The 21,256-nt window shown below is 44.7% G+C and overlaps 2 protein-coding genes and 1 gene segment (V, D, J or C); 2 read left to right on the forward strand and 1 right to left on the reverse strand.

The window, feature by feature from the left end:
• LOC119117090 (T cell receptor alpha chain MC.7.G5-like) overlaps positions 1–21,256 on the forward strand; it is an 89,872-nt gene that overhangs the window by 66,446 nt on the left and 2,170 nt on the right. The gene's annotated exons all lie outside the window — the stretch shown is intronic.
• The window catches only part of LOC119117091 (T cell receptor alpha chain MC.7.G5-like), an 88,080-nt gene that overhangs the window by 56,866 nt on the left and 9,958 nt on the right, over positions 1–21,256 (reverse strand). For all 3 annotated transcript variants that reach the window (XM_037243096.1, XM_037243098.1, XM_037243097.1), the window contains exon 3: positions 15,713–15,768. In XM_037243096.1, the coding sequence (XP_037098991.1) occupies positions 15,713–15,768 (56 nt within the window). The remainder of the gene's footprint in view (positions 1–15,712; positions 15,769–21,256) is intronic.
• LOC119117093 lies at positions 5,310–6,020 on the forward strand. The segment is given in 2 exon segments: positions 5,310–5,404; positions 5,465–6,020. Coding segments are annotated over 2 exon segments (555 nt in total).

Raw genomic sequence — 21,256 nt, forward strand, 5'->3', positions numbered from 1 at the left:
CAAAAGCTTCAAATTTTCAGTTCAAACTCCAATTTGTTCGAACCTGGGACGGTCAAATTCAGAGGTTCTACTCATCACAACTACTGTATCTGTCACAGGCCATCAATTCCGAGTCTGAAGGCCCTGGGCTTAACGGACATTGTTAAAGTGTGCCATAAAATTACTAAAGGCTCACTTAATGACCTTAACGAGGTATTCAAAGTCAGCTCAGGCTACTTATGACCCCTTCCATCCTCTGTGGCAGGAGTTTTCTTTACACCCATTGGGCCGCTGAAAGATTCAAGATCCAAAAGATTCAAGAACTCCATGGTTGCTAATGCCATTTGTTTTATAAATGCAAATATATGATGTATGTTTCTTTTAACTGCTATTGCAAACAAATTGCCTCAAGGGGAAAATAAAGTATTGTATGATTATGTTGGAATGTAGACTATAATGATTAACCAAACTTGTCCTGTTCTCACAACGTAGTAAAACAAAGTGCTAAGTTCCCCTGCACTGGTTGACCAGCTGCAGAGGAAGCAATCAAAGTTGTTCTGTTTCCCCCAACATCGTAAAACACCCCCTGCTCTGATTTGACCAGAGGCCGGGGGTTCACCAAACCTGTCCATGCTTACCCCCACCCTGTTTTCTCTCAATAAATACCCACCCTGTTTTCTCTCAATAAATACTCTCTTGCAAAAGACCAAAGGCAGACTGCGTTCGAACACCTCCGTATGCTACAGTGACGAACGTTTTCTCCACTTGCAAGTGCTAAAAGGACAAACTGTCTCCAGTGTGGTTCTTCCAAGTAAGTGAGTGAGCACCATTCTAACATCAATCACTGCCATCAGTATATATAAGCGTTCCTGAGTAGGCTTGAACCACCAACCTTTCAGTTGATAGCCTAACACAAAAACCAATTGCAACACAGAGACATGCGTCCAGGTGGTTTAATCTGATTTTAAAGGCTTGTGAGGTAATATTGTCCAAAAGGAACATGATTCAACTCATGGCAGAAATGGTCTGATGTACTGCACAGTGGCCTGTAAAGAACAATGCATGGAGACTTGCTCATTCCATCCGAAGCCAAAGTTCTGACATTAACACAGAGGCATTAAAAAAAAAGCTTTTTTTAATATCCATGCTAAAAGTAAAAACCTTTGATGCAATGACCTTTACATGTCATTTACGTATATTACTTCACACAAACACTACATCCATCTACTCCTGGTTCGGCCCCCCGGTCAAAATCTAGAACCCAATTCGGCCCGCAAGTCAAAAGGTTTGCCCACCCCTGCTCTAGAGCATCGTTCCCCAAGTCATGAACCTCACCGCACGTCACTGACTTGTAGCATAATGCTACGAGCATTTGAAAGCAAATTCTGCTAATGGAAAAAATCATCATTGTCAGTTCAGGGCTTAAATTTCTTGCAAAATGGCTAACAATGGCAAATTCCTTTTCTGTGTAAACAAAGTCAACCAGATAGTATACTGTTTTGTCTCAACTTATTCTTCGTTTAGTTTTAGTACGTTTATTAGTGAATTTTGTGTTGACACATATTAGCCAATAATGTGCAGTCAACCTTTGATTTCAGGTAGATTTTTGCACATTTGATGTAAAAAAAAGAGTAATACAACCAAAATGCTGCTAAACATTGGCTTTGGTTGCCCCTGAATTTCCCCAACCCCGGGATCAATAAATGTTCAATCAATCAATGCAACAAACACTATCCCAAGCTAACGAATGTTAGCTTGTTCATTTGAGGTTAATAAATAAATAAATAAATAAATAAATAAATAAGAACTTGTGCAAAATTAGGTTCCACAGTAATTAAATTCTAAGTTAGTTCACATATTCAAGTTAATTTTTTAAATCATATCTTTACATTTATCTTTGAAAAATTATTTACACATCTACCCCATTTGCAGCTGCCTAAACTCTGCTCGCTCCCGATTGCCTAGTTTTGGTCAGATGATGGGTGTATGAGGAAGTGTGCCTTGAAGGCACGTTTTCTCACCCAGAGTTGCAGCTTTGCTACCATGTGACCCATTTACTGTAACTTATGACATAAGGCAGGCGCAAGTGTTTTTGTACAAGCACGTAGTAATAGTTGTGTTTTACTTGCAGAAATAAACAAATCAAATCAATTTTCGATACCGGCTGGTTCTCTAAGATTCATACAAACACGTGGTGCGGCGCAGGGTCTGATCTTATTGATTGATTGATTGATTGATTGATTGATTGATTGATTGATTGAACATTTATTGAGCCCCGGGAGTGGGGAAATTCAGGCCCCAGCAGTATTCATACCACAGAGCGGGTATATAAAAGACACACAGATGGCACAGATGCCATGAGCGCAACTCAATAGGCTCTTATAAGGCTGCCACACAACGGCGCCACAAAGTTAAAAGCCATCAAAGCAAAGCAACAAGATAAAGGAAAAAAAAGTAACAGCGGCCAACCAGCCCCCCCCCCCCCCCCCCCCACACACACACACACACACAACAAAGAACACCCCAAAACACACAAAATAGCCTCCACGGGGTCCATAAACAGGTGTTAAGGGCAGCCAATTTCAACGCCGCCCAATGGACCGTGGTCATGAATCGGTAAAACATCACAAAACAGGCAAACGTGTGAGCAGCGTCCTGGGCTCCCATTCGGGGCACGTGCAGATGGTCATCATGGGGCTGGCACGGCGAAGGACGTTGGTTCCGACGAGCACGAGGGAGCGGACTCTCCACTGGGGTCGCGGCTGCGAGGCCAAGGCGAGGGACCCGGTCAGCACCGGCCAGATGAGCAGGAAGCCGTCGTAGAGTCACGCCGGTCCCGACCGATGTGCGCAGCCATCCCGGACCCAGGCGATCTGCACACGCCGAGGTGCGGTAGAAGGCACCACCATCGCCAAATGGACAAATAGAAAGAAAGAAAAAGGAGAAAAGAAGGAAAAAAAGAGGAAAAGGGAGAACACTGCTGGGGGGCTGCCACTCACAGCGGCGCCATAACAAAACAAAAAAAATGCCCAGTGCTTTTTAACTTGTACATGCTCCTTCTTGATGATGTCATCAGTTATTTTGTCTCCAGTTCAACTTAGACAAAAATGAATTTTAGTACTTTCTCCTGAGGAACAACAGTGTGAGAAACCTTGAGCCAAACTCCAACCAAATGATTAAGTTTGACTGTTTAAATAAGACCACAGTACGCTGCTGCGACTCAGGGGGTCACTCTTCTTCTACTTACAGCAGAGCACGATTGACAAGGTGCATGTGTGATGTCACTGCAAGAGGAAATGAAGGCCCTTTCTCCTCAGTTCTCATGCAGACTTGGAGTGCAGACATGAGTCGTGCGCTTGTATGTGTGCTGATGGCCGCTTGGAGCCTCGGTAAGGTCAACATGTGAAGTCATTGCCACTTTCAATGGAGGTCTGACTTTATTGCCTTCTAACAGGAAGCAACGGCCAGACGGTGCACCAGCCGACACGGGACGTGCAAACAGTGGAGGGTGAAACTGTGACGCTGGAATGTAGGTACGACAGATTGGCGACCAACGACTACATCCTCTGGTACAAACAAGAAGCAAACGCAGCGCCCGAGTTCATCCTGAGCCAATTGAAGCTCGGTCAAGGCAAGACGGAGGAAAAGTACGCAAAGAGGTTTCACTGTAGAGTGAACGCCAGTACCTCGCAAGCTCCTCTGCATATCGACAATGTGAAGCCCAGCGACTCGGGAGTCTTCTACTGCGCCCTGGTGCCCACGCTGACACATCCACTGACGTGCCTGTACAAAAACACCTGCACCCGCCTTATTTCACAAGTTACAGTAAATGGGTCACAGTGTAGCAGAGCTACAATTCAACGGGATGACGTACTAAAAACCCAGTGTGAGGATGATATTTTTGTTGTGAACCAACAGGCCTTAAAATTTACTTTGTAACGAAGTGGGAGAAACAACAATGTGTATATTCTGTTAGGTTAGACAAACTCATATACTTTTTCATGTTCATCCATCCATCCAGTTTTCTATCCCGCTTTTCCCCACAGGGGTCGCGGGCGTGCTGGAGCCTATCCCAGCATCCCAGCAGTCATCGAGCAGTAGGCGGGGGACACCCTGAACTGGTTGCTCGCCGATCGCATAGAGAGGAACAACCATCCGCACTCACCTAGGGGCAATTTGGAGTGCTCGATTGGCCTACCATGGAATGTGGGAAGAAACCGGAGTGCCCGGAGAAAACCCACGCGGGCACGGACATGCAAACTCCACACAGGGAGGGTCGGAAGTGGAGTCGAACCGGCATCCTCCTAACTGTGAGGCGGACATGCTAACCAGTGCGCCACCTAGCTGCCCATTTTCATGTTCATATATGTGTATATCCTCTTATTATTTTATATAAACATGACTGCTCAATCAAAAACACGGACACAACGCACGCACGCACACACGCACACACGCACACACACACACACACACACACACACACACACACACACACACACACACACACACACACACACACACACACACACACACACACACACACACACACACACACACAGGGTGGTGACTCTCCAATACACATATATGGAGATATCAAATGGTCAGGTGACACGTTCCCGTCTTTTCCGGACAGTATAGAACCTTTTGACCTGGAGAATGGGAGTTGTATCATCTGCTGCCATGCCTCGTGTACTGGCCGCCATTAAATGACCCAAGATCTTGCCAATAAAGAACCAACTGTTACTCCACATCTTTGTTTTCCTTGCTCAACAATGGACATCTCAATTAACACGCAACAATAACTAGGAAGATTTCGCATTCTTCTTTCCATTCGGCACGGTAATGAGCTTCCTATCCGCGCCTCAGTTCATTATTATTTAATAGTAGTACAGTAATGTAGATTCCTTCACATCTAATACCTCAATTTCCTCCCCTTCTTTCTTACTCATCACTGGAGCAAGAGGATACAATCAATAACAGAAGATTTGAGACAAGTGCTACAAACCTCAGAAGTCAATAAGTGGACCAACGACAGCTGACACTGCCCATCTTCATGACCCGCAGTCGTACATCTTCATGACCCATGGTGACACAAGGATGGCGAAAATTTTGTCTCCAGTTCAACTTGGACAAAAATGAATTTTAGTACTTTCTCCTGAGGCACAGTGTGAGAAACCTTGAGCCAAACTACAACCAAATGACTAAGTTTGACTGTTTAAGTAAGACCACAGTACGCTGCTGCGACTCATGGAGTCACTCTTCTTCTACTCACAGCAGAGCATGATTGACAAGGTGCATGTGTGATGTCACTGCAAGAGGAGGTGAAGGCCCTGCCTCCTCAGCTACAAGTCAGTGCTCATGCAGACTTGGAGTGCAGACATGAATCGTGCGCTTGTATGTGTGCTGATGGCCGCTTGGAGCCTCGGTAAGGTTAACAGGTCATTGCCGCTTTCAACAGAGGTCTGACTTTATTGCCTTCTTACAGGAAGCAACGGCCAGACGGTGCACCAGCCGACACCGGACGTGCAAACAGTGGAGGGTGAAACAGTGACGCTGGAATGTAGCTACGACAGATTGGGGGGGAGCAACGACTACATCTTTTGGTACAAACAAGAAGCAAACGCAGCGCCCGAGTTCATGCTGAGCCGATTGAAGCTCGATCAAGGCAAAACGGAGGAAAAGTACGCAAAGAGGTTTCACTGTAGAGTGAACGACAGTACCTCGCAAGCTCCTCTGCATATCGACAATGTGAAGCCCAGCGACTTGGGAGTCTTCTACTGCGCCCTGCAGCCCACGCTGACACATCCACTGACGTGCCTGTACAAAAACACCTGCACCCGCCTTATTTCACAAGTTACAGTAAATGGGTCACAGTGTAGCAGAGCTACAATTCAGTGGGATGACATACTAAAAACTCAGCGTGAGGATGATATTTTTGTTGTGAACCAACAGGCCTTAAAATTTACTTTGTAACGAAGTGGGAGAAACAACAATGTGTATATTCTGTTAGGTTAGACAAACTCATATACTTTTTCATGTTCATCCATCCATCCAGTTTTCTATCCTGCTTTTCCCCACAGGGGCCGCGGGCGTGCTGGAGCCTATTCCAGCATCCCAGCAGTCATCGAGCAGTAGGCGGGGGACACGCTGAACTGGTTGCTCGCCGATCGCATAGAGAGGAACAACCATCCGCACTCACCTAGGGGCAATTTGGAGTGCTCGATTGGCCTACCATGGAATGTGGGAAGAAACCGGAGTGCCCGGAGAAAACCCACGCGGGCACGGACATGCAAACTCCACACAGGGAGGGTCGGAAGTGGAGTCGAACCGGCATCCTCCTAACTGTGAGGCGGACGTGCTAACCAGTGCGCCACCTAGCTGCCCATTTTCATGTTCATATATGTGTATATCCTCTTATTATTTTATATAAACATGACTGCTCAATCAAAAACACGGACACAATACACGCACGCGCGCGCGCGCGCACGCACGCACGCACGCACGCATGCACGCACGCACGCACGCACACACACACACACACACACAGGGTGGGGACTCTCCAATACACATATATGGAGATATCAAATGGTCAGGTGACACGTTCCCGTCTTTTCCGGACAGTATAGAACCTTCTGACCTGGAGACTGGGAGTTGTATCATCTGCTGCCGTGCCTCGTGTACTGGCCGCCATTAAATGACCCAAGATCTTGCCAATAAAGAACCAACTGTTACTCCACATCTTTGTTTTCCTTGCTCAACAATGGACATCTCAATTAACACGCAACAGTAACTAGGAAGATTTCGCATTCTTCTTTCCATTCGGCACGGTAATGAGCTTCCTATCCGCGCCTCAGTTCATTATTATTTAATAGTAGTACAGTAATGTAGATTCCTTCACATCTAATACCTCAATTTCCTCCCCTTCTTTCTTACTCATCACTGGAGCAAGAGGATACAATCAATAACAGAAGATTTGAGACAAGTGCTACAAACCTCAGAAGTCAATAAGTGGACCAACGACAGCTGACACTGCCCATCTTCATGACCCATAGTCGTACATCTTCATGACCCATGGTGACACAAGGATGGCGAAAATTTTGTCTCCAGTTCAACTTGGACAAAAATGAATTTTAGTACTTTCTCCTGAGGCACAGTGTGAGAAACCTTGAGCCAAACTCCAACCAAATGACTAAGTTTGACTGTTTAAATAAGACCACAGTACGCTGCTGCAACTCATGGAGTCACTCTTCTTCTACTCACAGCAGAGCATGATTGACAAGGTGCATGTGTGATGTCACTGCAAGAGGAAGTGAAGGCCCCGCCTCCTCAGCGACAAGTCAGTGCTCATGCAGACTTGGAGTGCAGACATGAATCGTGCGCTTGTATGTGTGCTGATGGCCGCTTGGAGCCTCGGTAAGGTTAACAGGTCATTGCCGCTTTCAACGGAGGTCTGACTTTATTGCCTTCTAACAGGAAGCAACGGCCAGACGGTGCACCAGCCGACACCGGACGTGCAAACAGTGGAGGGTGAAACAGTGACGCTGGAATGTAGCTACGACAGATTGGGGGGGAGCAACGACTACATCTTTTGGTACAAACAAGAAGCAAACGCAGCGCCCGAGTTCATGCTGAGCCGATTGAAGCTCGATCAAGGCAAAACGGAGAAAAAGTACGCAAAGAGGTTTCACTGTCGAGCCAGTAACTCGCAAGCTCCTCTGCATATCGACAATGTGAAGCCCAGCGACTCGGGAGTCTTCTACTGCGCCCTGGTGCCCACGCTGACACATCCACTGACGTGCCTGTACAAAAACACCTGCACCCGCCTTATTTCACAAGTTACAGTAAATGGGTCACAGTGTAGCAGAGCTACAATTCAGCGGGATGACATACTAAAAACTCAGTGTGAGGATGATATTTTTGTTGTGAACCAACAATTCTTAGGATAGAGCCGAGGTGTCGGTCCGTTAACCTAGATCTGTGACGGGCTTTGTTGACGTTCATGTGGCTGAACGTCTTCTCACACACGTAGGTTGAGCCAAATTGTCCACTCTTTTTTAACATTCGGCACTCAGTGTCCACCTTTCTTTTCTTCGGGCCACTCATTTTAATGGAAGGATTCCAGGGGAAGGTTTGTGGGTGGCATTAGCGTAAAATTGTATCTGAAAACTCAGCGCGCGAATTACGAGAACATTGATGTCACAGCCTACACTCGAAATTCGGCACTGATAGAAGAAATTACTACGTACTACTGAGTACGCACACGCACTTGTGAGTGTGCACCGAGCTTTCTGACACGGCTCCTGGGAGTAAATGCGCGGGCGGGCGCTTCCCCATCTACTGGGGAAACATAGTAATTGCAGGGAAAATGACCCCCAAAAAAATTAATAATACAATTTATTCAGGTTTGGCGGGCCGGATTAAACGGCCCCGTGGGCCGGATGTGGCCCGCGGGCCGTAGTTTGCCCATGTCTGGTGTAGAGAGAGAAGAGCAGTCGAGAGAGGACGCACCCCTGGGGGGCACCAGTATTGGTGGTCCGGGTGTCGGATTTGATGGTCCCCAGCCTCACATACTGCCTCCTGTTGGTCAGGAAGCTGGTGATCTACTGACAGGTGGAGGCAGGCACCGCGAGCTGGATGAGCTTCTGGTGGAGGATGTCAGGATCAATGGTATTGAACGCCGAGCTGAAGTCCACAAACAGGATCCTGGCGTACGTCCCTAGGGTGTCCAGGTGGTGCAGGATGCAGTACAGTCCCATGTTGACCGCATCGTTCACCGACCTGTTTGCCCGGTAGGCAAACTGCAGGGGGTCCAGCAGGGGGCCCGTGATGACCTTCAGGTAGTTCATCACTAACCTCTCGAAAGATTTCATGACCACAGATGTCAGTGCGACGGGTCTATAGTCATTCAAACCTGTGATGGCGGGCTTCTTGGCCACCGGTATGATGATGGAGCTCTTGAAGCACGAGGGCACCTCACACAGCTCCAGGGAAAGGTTGAAGATCCGTGCAAAGATGGGTGCCAATTTGCGGACTCCATCGTGGTGAGTCGAAAGCTGAGCCAAACGGCAAAGCTCTCAATTTACCGGTCGATCTACGCTCCTACTCTCACCTATGGTCACGAGCTATGGGTCGTGGCCGAAAAAACAAGATCTTGGATACAAGCGGCCGAAATGAGTTTCCTCCGCAGGGTGTCAGGGCTCTCCCTTAGAGATAGGGTGAGAAGCTCAGTCATCCGGGAGAGGCCCCATGGATGGCCCAGGATGCGCTGGAGAGACTATGTCGCTCAGCTGCCCTGGGAATGCCTTGGGATCTCCTGGGATGAGTTACTCAAAGTGGCTGGGGAGAGGGAAGTCTGGGCGTCCCTCCTAAAGCTGCTGCCCCCACGACCCGACCCTGGATAAGCGGAAGTGGGTTGGTTGGTTGGTTGGTTGGTTGGTTGGTTGGTTGGTTGGTTGGTTGGTTGGTTGGTTGGTTGGTTGGTTGGTTGGTTGGTTGGTTGGTTGGTTGGTTGGTTGGTTGGCTGGTTGGTTTTGGATGGATGGATGGATGGATGGATGGATGGATGGATGGATGGATGGATGGATGGATGGATGGATGGATGGATGGATGGATGGATGGATGGTACTATAAATTCCTTCACATCTAATACCTCAATTTCCTCCCTTTATTTCTTACTCGTAAATGGAGCAAGAGGATACAAGCAATACCAGAAGAATTGAGACAGGTGCTACAAACCTCAGAAGTCAATAGGTGGACCAACGGCAGCTTACAGTGCCCATCAGTGTTTGGCAAGCTAGTTGGCAAAAGTAGCTAGCTAAACTACAATGAAATGAAAAAAGTGGCTAAAATAGTACATCAACTTTTAAGATCGAGCAAACGTTAGGAATGGTGCTGTGGTGACACAGTGGAACTGAATATTGGGACATTGAGTTGACTCTGAAAACCAGTTTTATGAATGAATAGATGGACAAGTCCTTTTTAGATGTTCAGGAAGCTAGCTCATTGTGTTTCATGTTACTAGACTGTGGCTTTAATAAAAAACAGGAACCTGGAGGGTAGAACTAGCACCGAACGGTACAGCAGAGCAAAATAACTGAAAAGATAACACAGAACCTGTTCAACTCAATTTAGAATATGAAGCTAGCATGTAGCGTCAATGATGTTTGTACTGTACTTTACTTAATGTACAGTTTTATTTTTGTTTTATTAAGAAGACTACACAACATAACAGACGTGAAACTTAATTAGTCGACAGCCAGTCAACTAATTAAGCTTCAAATCCCTTAACCCATAGGTGTCAAACTCTGGCCCGCGGGCCAAATTTGGCCCGCAGTGTAATTATATTTGGCCCGCGAGGCAATTTCAAATTAATATTAGAGCTGGCCCGCCGGTATTATACGGCGGCAGCGCTGTAACACCGCATTCATCGCTTGTACTAATCCTATAATGCTCTGCTGTTGCTTTGGCGCCCATACGTCCGTTCATGACTCCGCCTCATGCCCATATAAGTAGAATCCGTGTTCATTTCTTCCCAGAATGCACCTGAAATTTTCAAGATGGCGCTGCCTAGATTCGATACTATTGGCTATTCAGAATACACAGATGTGCCGTATCACACAGAGGTGAGATGGCTAAGCCGCGGAAAAGTGCTGAACAGATTTTTCGAACTGCGTGAAGAAATATGCCAGTTTCTGGAAAGCAAAGGGAAGGACACAGCAGAGCTCCGGGGGCAAAAGTTTCTGTGTGAGCTTCTGTGTGACATCTCAAGCCACCTCGATGTGCTGAACCTGCAGCTGCAGGGGCGGGGACGCATCATCACAGATATGTATGCGTCAGTGAGAGCTTTTAAAATGAAGATGTGCCTGTGGGAGAATCAGATGCGACAAGATCGCAGTTGATGTGGAAAAAGCACCAACCAACCTCCAAATGGAGCTGATTGAACTCCAGTGTGATGAAACGCTGAAGTCAAAGTTTGATGCTGTTGGGGCCGCACAGTTAACACAGTTCATCCCTGACACGATGCCTCAGCTTCGCACTGAAGTTGCTCAATTGCTCTCCATGTTTGGTAGCACTTACCTACGTATGTGAGCAACTTTTTTTCTTCAATGAAGATGACGAAAACTTCTCACAGGAGACGTCTGACTGACGAACACCTTTGTTCGATAATGACGGTTTCCTCAGCTCAAACCCTAAGCCCCGACATTGATGAACTGGCATCCAAGAAAAGATGCCAGGTATCTGGCTTGGCCGCATCAGAGTAGATCAGTGTGTCGCAAAATGAGCAGTAAATACATTTTCTATGCACTTTTTCTTGCTACTCCAAGGCCTGAATGGTTGATTTATTCATAGTTGTTATGTTATTTTATTTTCAAATTTATTAGCCTGTGTAAGAAGCTAATTTTGACATTTACCTCAGAAGGCTGCAAACAGAAAGGAGGCATTCAATTTTTATTTAAATTTTATTTAATATGCCATTGATATGTTTTATTATTATTATTATTATTACTATTATTGTTATTAGTATTATTCGTGTTATTATCAACTTGATTTTGCACGCCTGCACTTTTAAGTTATATAAGCCTTGCTTGTTCAATATTCATTGTAAAATCAAAACTTGTTTGATTCCATATTAAAAGGTTCATTTGTTCAACCTTGGCCCGCGGCTTTGTTCAATTTAAAATTTTGGCCCACTGTGAATTTGAGTTTGACAACCCCTGCCTTAACCTGTTAAGCTAGCTCACTTAACCTGTTAAGCTAGCTCACCCGTCTGAGCTCCCAGTATTGTCAGTCTGGTGTTTAAAGTTTTTAATTTATTGATCGAGTTGTCATTATTATTGTATGTCTAATTTTTTACTCCTTGTACTTGTTGTCAAGTTTGAAAATTGAAGTTTGAAGTTTGAAATTTATTTTTGAACATAAGATCGACCAAACACAAAATCATTTTTTCACATTTTCACATAATTTCATGTTATGCCAATAAGGCACATAAATCAACATGTTCAAAAAAGGAGAAGGAAGAAGCTATTGCTTCAATGGTTGTCAAACAAAACAATTCATTTCCTCTAAGTAAGACCTAAACCGGTTTAGGGCTGTTCCATATCATCCTCCCCAACTTTTCAACCTATCCAACAAGCTATTATGATTTTATATGATCTACTAGTTTAAGACCCCAATGTTGCATGATGACTATAATGAATATAATGGTTTTCGGTTGGCTCTAATCCGTCTCATGGTCAATGGGCAGAATGTTAAGATGGCTGACCATCCCCATTGAAAACATCCATCCATTTATTCATTTTCTATCGTGTTTATTTTGTTCAGGGTTATGGGGACCTTGAGCAGAACCAAGCTAACAACAAAAGGAAGTCTAAATCATGGAATAAATGACAGAAATTGCACAGAAGTCAGGTGCATAAATCAGTTTACCACAAAGTGATCATGCGCTTCCTGCCATGAGGATGCGCAAAACAACCACTATGCTGCTCCACCCTCTCATCTACTTCTTTTCACGCAGTGTTCTATCAGTCGCAAAAGATCCAGTTCTTCGAGCTGACTTTTTGAAGTCATGACAAAATGAGATCCGAAAAAACAAAGCAAATTAGGATAGATTTTAAATGCCCAGTAAAGTGTAATGTTTCATAATACATTACATATATGTTATGTATGTAGATAATTGCTGAAATAATGTCAAAGATTGAGAACTGTGTTGTAGTCGTTGATGGAACGATCACGTTAAACTGTTGTTCACCTTTTCAATTTGTCAGGGCTAGGCTAAAACAGTAACCAGTGTGAGTTGCTTAATTTACATGGCCAATTTCTACAATGACTAGGACAGCATGTCGACAGATTCTGTTCTCACTTACCTTCTCTGGAACTTTTATTTTCACTTTACAGAGCTTTAAAGTGAGGTTATATAATTGGATATCCAGGCCTTTATAGACAGTGGTTGGTGTAACACTATTTTACCCACACTTCATTTCTTTAACTGCATGCATGCTGTGCCAGCAGGCTTTGCAGATAGAAACCAACCATAACCTCTGTGATCTGTGACACAGGTGTCATATAGTGACCACTTCCTGTGGAAAGAGCCGCAAAAGCAAAGCTGATGTAACACATGCTCATACAGGCACACGCTGATATCTATCCATAGTTTGTCCCAGTTTGCTATAGAGAACAGAATGTTTATATGAAGTTGTTGTAGCATGAATGCCTCCACTGGCACTCTGCGAAGATGACACTTTTGCAAGCACAGCTAGCACACACACACACACACACACACACACACACACACACACACACACGCGCGCACGCACGCACGCATGCACACACACACACACACACACGCACTTTTAGGCACACATACTTTAATTTCATAAAATAGAGCAATATTGATGGCCTCTTTTTTATCACCAACAATTAACCATACAAAATTTTGAGTTTTATCGATTTTTCTTTTATTGATTTATGACTTAACTTAAGTCATTCAAGTTCAACCACAAGCAAATACATACAAAACAAAGGCATCTGAGGATAAGATGATGGTGAGAGTTTTGACACTTGCTACTTGGGTGCCCCAAAGCACAGGCGAAGCGTCATGACACCGTTGATGGCGGGCATCTTGACAAAGAGAGCGATGAGGGAGAGGAGGTTCACCGTCTTGTCTCCCAACAAAATGCACATTTAACTTAGCTCGACAGTCTACGCCTCTCGCATGTTCAATACCAACTTGGACTAAACGCATCCTGGCACCGCCCTGGTCTGCTGTCACCTGCGGCGGCAAAACAGAAAGTGACATGACGTGGTGACTCCATTACGTTTACAAGTGGCCTCATCCCAGCTCCTCACCTTTCTCGCACGTGTCGTTACGGGATAGTAGAGCCACCTGGTTTAAAGCGAATCGTCCGATATTAGCACGGGACGAGACTCCTCGAACATGTATCCTTTTCCCGCCTTCGCTGTGGCCTTGTGTCGGCTGAAGCCGGTGGCAAGACATGCACTCAGATTGCGCGCCTCCATTTTGTAGAAGGACGGCTAAATTTCCTTACCTAAAACAAAACTGAGCACATTATTTCATTAAGCAGAGTCATCAGCTAAACACAACCTTCGCTGCATACAAAGTGCAGTACAAGTAGCAAACAAGCTAATGTGGTGAATGGTCTATTTTGCTTCGCTGGTCTCCAAAAAACACTCGGTGGACGATGGCTGGCCCAGGGAAGGAAGCACTCCAGTGACACACGGCTGATTGGGAAAAGATTTTATTCAACCGATGTCAGAGTGATGTCTCTCCAAAAATTCGAGTGGCCCCAAAGGCAAAGATGTTCGCAGCCCCCAAAAGCAAAGATGTTCGCCCCTCTTCCTGACAGACAAGCCTATCTTATACCTGCCCAAACCGTTGATCTCATGGCTTGGAGTAACAGCTGCCGTTCGCGTTTCAGTCTACTCGTTGCTCTCAATGTCCTAAAAAGGGCATGTAGAACAGTGGTCCCCAACCACCGGGCCGCGGACCGGTACCGGTCCGTGGGTCACTTGGTACCGGGCCGCGGAGCCGCACAGGAAAAAAAAGAATTAAAAAAAATTATTATTATTTTTTTTTTTTTCATTGACGATCAATTCATTCAGGTTAAGACGCTCGTCCCGGTCACGTGACATGTTTCCCCAGTCGAGCCCGCAAAGCTAGCAAAAATGAGTAAGAATTTATTTTGAAAAATACAAAAAATTTGGCGAATCTCTCCCAATTACATCTGTCGGTGCATCTGAAAAATAAGGACTCTTGACACAGGGCGCTCGTCTCGGTCACGTGACATGTCACCACAGTCAAGCCCGCGAGGCAAGCAAAAATGAGCAAGAAACAGAGAAGTTTGGAAAGCTTCTTCGGAAAGGGAAAAACGTCCAATAAGGACACTGAAGAAGAAGAGGCTACGACTTCTAAGAAAAGGAAAGCTGCATTTAAAAGAACATTTCTGTGACTCTGACGCGCCAAGTGCACTCCGCATATGTGGCGAAAGGCTAGCTAACGAGGCAATGAAGCCTTCAAACCTGCTTCGGCACATGGAGACCAAGCATCCTGCATTTATAGACAAACCTTAACCACTTCGGGTGTCATTGTCTCCGATTACGCCTAGATGGGAACGGCTCATTTCTGAGAAAAGAGCTCGGTGCTCCCACTAATTCAACGTTTTATTTTTATGTGGTTTATATTTGTTTATATGCCAGTCGTATCATTTTATTTCATCATATTTATATATATAAATATTTAAATAATAAATATATAATTATATTTATTTATATAAAGGCCGGTCCGCGAAAATATTTCTGACACGTAACCGGTCCGTGGTGCAAAAAAGGTTGGGGACCACTGATGTAGAAGACTCTTCCCCTGAATAACAGCAGCTGCGACATTCCATATTCTAAGTTGCTATACATTGCTGAAACTAATGCATCTCTGGCCAGCAAAAATAGCTTATGGTCTTCTCACTGCGGCTAGGTCGCCATCTAAGGTGACATACAGAGACGCATAGAATCCGAATTATACTACACTAACACAATGCTCAAACAAGCTAACAGTTAGCAAACGTTCTTCTGTTTCTTCTACTATCCGTTCTACCCGTTTTTGTATTTTCTGGCAGTCTAGATGTCTCGTGGCCTCCCACAGACATTCTTCAATAATACAATATTATTTTTACAATTGTGAGCCACAATTTAGTTTATTTTGTAGCGTGAATCCATAACTTACAGGCCTCCGCTGTCACAGTAGTTCCAATTCCAAAAACTAATCTCCAATTTCCTGTCATACAGCAATTGTTTCATTGACAAGAACCTGATAAGAACTATTGTGTCCTCACAACAAATAAAATTCATGTACAATAAATATAACATCACAGATAATGTTGACCTGTGATTCTAGCTACAGGTTTCCACAAAATCTGGATACACGGCTATCGTTTAAGTCACTTTAAAAAAATGCACTATTGACTTTCAAATATCTTCAAATCAAACAATGACTTTCAAATTTCAACAAATATGCATTTACAGTTACACAAACACGAAAACAAGAAAAGTTCCTGTTTCTGCTTTTAATTCAAACAAAACAATAAAATGTCTTAAAAATTGTTTTTTCCACTTTCGGGCCTCCACTGTAATTTTGGTCCCACTTCCGAAAAGTAACTTTCTGACTCCTGTCACACATTAGTTATTTCCTCTACAAGAACCTTGTGAGAACTCTTGGACAAGAACCTGATGAGAACCTCACATGGGCAGTTATTTCCTCTAGTACAGGGGTCTCAAACTCCAGTCCTCGGGGGCCGCATTCCTACATGTTTTCCAAGTTTCCCTCGTTAAACACACCTGATTCAATTATCAGGCTCCTACAGAACGTGAGGATGAACTGATCATTTGAATCAGGTGTGTTTAACGAGGGAAACTTGGAAAACATGTAGGAATGCGGCCCCCGAGGACTGAAGTTTGAGAACCCTGCTCTAGTAGAACCTCTGACTTTCAACGTCCCAGGTTCGAACAAATCGGAGTTCGAACTAAAAATTTGAAGCTTTTGAACACCTGAAACCAAACAAAACACCGGACTCCGAACAACTTTCCAAGCCGGGTTGAGGCTCGCCAACGGCATCTCCGCGACCCCAAGCATTCCCAAAGCAACGTTCGGTTCAGCTCGACAAGCTAAAGCGCATCTCGAGAGCGTGAAGCTCAAGATGTCATCAACAATATCCCAGTGCCCTCTAGTGGTCGGAACAAACCTATAATAGATGCAACAGCTCCATTTCCGTTGTTAAGAGCCAAATCGACTGCCTTCTTTTGTCCCCCACAATGAGGGGTTGCGTATAAAAGCTTCCTTTCTCCAGCAATGTACGTCTTGATGGAATTCTGTCTCTTGTTCGTGGCAATTGTGCGCCACACGGACACGGCAGACGGACATGCGCGCAACACACCACTCTTCTCCCCAGAGGATATAAGTATATTAGACATCACAAACATCACTAATTATTGCACAAAAGGTCCATTGTTGCTACGTCAGATCGAATTAATCAATTTTCCATTAAAGAAAAATTGAATCAGACTCCCACCAAATTGGTGTCCGATCAGTTTTCTGGAACGAATTATGGTCAAAGTCAAATGTTTTACTGTACACGCTATAATACCTTTTTTTTTTTTGTTGATTAGAATTCTATAGTGTAGTGAGTCAAGCAACAATTCATTCGTGTCCTCTCCACTTCCAAACAAGTACTTCATAAGTGAAAACACGTTTGTTATTGGAGTTGGGGTTTTGTCTTTTGAAGTTGTGCCTCTACTAGAGGGAATCGTGATGGGTTCAGGAGCAGGAAATGTTCTTGTAACGTCACTGTGGGCCTCACGGCACAGTAGTACACTGCAGAGTGTTCAAGTGACGCATCTTAGATGTGCAGGTGAACTCGCTCTGTCATTTTCCACGCTCACCGACATTCCCGGCATGGCACTTAATGGCCTTACCCAGAGAGAAAGCAGAAAGTGTGGTGCTTGTCCAGGAAGTTGTTTGTAAATCATCACTAGAAAACTTTGTGGTGTAAATGTATGACAGTGTGACTTGGCTGCCTTTTGTTACAAACACTTCACTCGTGACCGCCACCAGATCATCACCGCTGGTGCCTGAAGGATGAGACAAAAATAAATTTCAGCATTCACTTACAAGATGGGTGACTCTTGAGTTCGCAAAGCAGCACTCAGCTGCCACAGTGATGACAAGCAGCGTCCAAGCTGACAGCAACATACTGAATGAATTTCTCTCAACTCTGCTCTTCTTCTGCATTCAAGATGTTAACTCACTTGTGATTGAAGTTCTTTTCTGAGCCAACATCAGTTGAAGCAAACAATGGGGCCACAGAATGTGGGCGTAGCCAATGAGGTTGTAGGTTTGTGTCACAGTGTGTGTTGCTGCAAGGGTGCTGCTGTGGCCGACCAGATCTTCTCAGGGGGTGGGACAAGCATCTGGTGGAAAACAGTAGCATCTTCTTATATCATGTAGCTTGTAGTTTCCTTTTATAGGTCTTCACATGGACAAGGAGAAGGACATCCAGTCAACATCCAGTCAACATCCAGTCAACATAAAGTCAACGGGACGGGTATCGGTGCCCTGATGGATGCCACAGTGAAGAGGCCTACAGCTAATGTGAAACTAGATTGAGTTCCGCAACTGGTAATTGGGAAAATGGAGCTGGAACTAATTGCTAAAATGACGATCAGATGATACTTTATTATTTTTGTGTGGGGGCATGAAGATTAAAGGGATTTTTTCGTTTAGCGCTTTTCCACCTTCAAGGCACTCAAAGAGAATTAACACTTGACTTGTCATCAGCATCTGGAGGCTCTACTGAGTCAATGTCTTGTTCAAGGACGCTTCAGCCACGGTCACGGGGGCTCAGGATCAACCCCACAACCTTCGGCCTCAAAATCTATCGCTCTACCACCTGAGTTGTCTCGTCCCATAAGAGTTCTTGGTTTTTTTTCAGGTTGAAGCTCCTCTTGAGGTTTTTGTTGAAGAGGCAACTGATGTGTGACAGGAAACTTGAAATTAGTTTTCGGAAGAGGAACCAGAGTGACTGTGGAGGCTCGTAAGTTCTGTTTTTCTACTACAATATAAATACCGCAAAACAAACCGTGGTACGAAGTCAAAAACATGGGATGAAAAAGAGAAAATTGATTTTCTCTGTCCATTTTGTTTTATACTGCTCAGCATGTATTACAACCTGGATAAAGTTATGCGAACAAAATGATATCATTCATGTGAGAGGTTCTTATCAGATTCTTGTTCAAACATCTCATGAGGTTTTTGTTAAGGAAACAACTAATGTGCGACAGGAAGTTACAATAAGTTACTTTTCGGAAATGGGACCCGAGTAACTGTGGAGACCCGTAAGTGAACAAAACATTTTTTAAAGAAGACACTTTGTTGTTTTGTTTAATTAAAAGCGGAAACAGAAGGTTAGCCAGGGCATAATTTTTTTATCCTCACATTGAGTATGAACTTGTTGATTTGTAATTTGTGGTCTGTGGTACTGGATTGAGTGCACATTTTTTAAATAACACATTAGCTCAAATGATCATTAATAACATAATTGCAAAACTGCTTGACAAACGTTTTTGCTCACCAGCCAGGGTGACTAATGGTTTAATGACAAAATGTTGCTTTAGAGCAGTGGTTCCCAAACTTTTGCAGGCTGGCGCCCCCTTTGGCTCCCCAGTGAATTCCTAGCGCCCCCCCCCCCCCCCAGGCACTTATATATATAAATAATACATTTATATAAATAAATAAATAATACATTTATAATCAAAGTCAAAGTCAAAGTCAAAGTCAGCTTTATTGTCAATCCCTTCATATGTCAAGACACACAAAGAAACCGAAATTCCGTTTCCTCCATCCCACGGTGACGAGACATACAAGTAGGCGACACAATACAAAAACAAGAAGAAGAAGAAGATAATATCATTACCATTACGTTGAATTAGTGGGAGCACTGAGTTTGTTTCTCAGAAACGAGCCGGTCCCATCTAGACGTAATCGGAGACAATGACACCCGAAGTGATTTAAGGTTTGTCTTTTATTGCAGGATGCTTGGTCTCCATGTGTTGAAGCAGTTTTGAATGCTTCACTGCCTGGTTAGTTAGCCTGTCGCCACATATTAGCTTTGCGGGCTCGACTGGGGAAACATGTCACGTGACCGGGACGAGTGTCTTGACCTGAATTAATTGATCGTCGATAAAAAAAATATTCTGTGCGGCTTGGCGGCCCGGTACCAAGTGACCCACGGACCGGTACCGGTCCGCGGCCCGGCGGTTGGGGACCACTGCCCTAACCAGCTCAACACAACACGGCGCGTTCTGGCGAGTCCCCAATTTCATGTTGACTTGAACTCAAGATGATGTTGACCGCCAGAATGCGGTTTTTATTATAAGATAAAATTCTGAACATTACAAGCTTGAAATTACAAACCTGAGCTTTTGCTTTTGTAGTCTATGCTGTCGGATCTGACTGGGCCAGAGCGGCGTGTTGTGTACAAATCGACTGCCGCCCCCCTACCGCCCCTTTCTTCCTCACCGCCCCCCCAGATCTTTCCACCGCCCCCAGGGGGGCGGTACCGCCCACTTTGGGAACCACTGCTTTAGAGGAAGTGCTTGAGCTGCCCTTCTACAAAATGGAGGCGGGCAGTCTGACGGCATGTCTCGTCACCGGCTTCAGCCGACAAGGTGGGAAAAGGACACATGTTCATGGAGACGAGACATCTACAGGACTGTCTCAGAAAATTTGAATATTGTGATAAAGTGCTTTATTTTCTGTAATACAATTAAAAAAACAAAAATGTCATACATTCTGGATTCATTACAACCCGACTGAAATATTGCAAGCCTTTTATTATTTTAATATTGCTTATTATGGCATACAGCTTAAGAAAACTCAAATATCCTATCTCAAAATATTAGTATATCATGAAAAAGTATACTAGTAAGGTATTCAACTAATCACTTGAATCATCTAATTAACTCCCGAGCCTTGAAAAACACTCAGCTTGGTTCAGTAAACTAAATCACAAGTATGGGGAAGACTGCTGATCTGACTGCTGTACAGAGGACCATCATTGACACCCTCCATCAGAAGGGTAAGACACAAAAAGAAATTTCTCAAAGAGCAAGCTGTTCACAGAGTGCAGTTTAAAAGCACAGTCTGTTGGAAGGGGGAAGTGTGGCAGGAAACGCCGCACAACCAAGAGAGATGACCGCAGCCTTAACAGCATTGTGAAGAAGAGTCGCTTCCAGAATTTGGGGGAGCTTCAAAGACAGTGGACTGAAGCTGGAGTCCAGGTATCAAAAGCCACTGTTCACAGACGTGTCCAGGAAGTGGGCTACAATAGCCGTATTCCCATGGTCAAGCCACTTCTGAAGCGTCTGACTTGGGCTATGGAAAAGAAGCACTAGACAGTTGCAGAGTGGTCCAAAGTCAGACGAAAGCAAGTTTTGTATTTCATTTGGAAGTCATGGCGCCAGAGTCTGGTGAAAGGCTGGAGAGGAGTAAAATCCAAGTTGCTTGACATCCAGTGTGAAGTTCCCACAGTCAGCGATGGTTTGGGGAGCCATGTCAGCTGCTGGTGTTGGTCCACTGTGTTTCATCAAGTCCAGAGTCAACGCAGCTGTGTACCAAGAGATTTTAGAGCACTACATGCTTCTGTCTGCTGAAAAGCTCTATAGAGATGAGGATTTCATTTTCCAGCATGATCTGGCACCTGCCCACAGTGCCAAA

The sequence above is a fragment of the Syngnathus acus genome, chromosome 23 (genome assembly GCF_901709675.1).
Source record: "Syngnathus acus chromosome 23, fSynAcu1.2, whole genome shotgun sequence".
Lineage (NCBI taxonomy): Eukaryota > Metazoa > Chordata > Actinopteri > Syngnathiformes > Syngnathidae > Syngnathus > Syngnathus acus.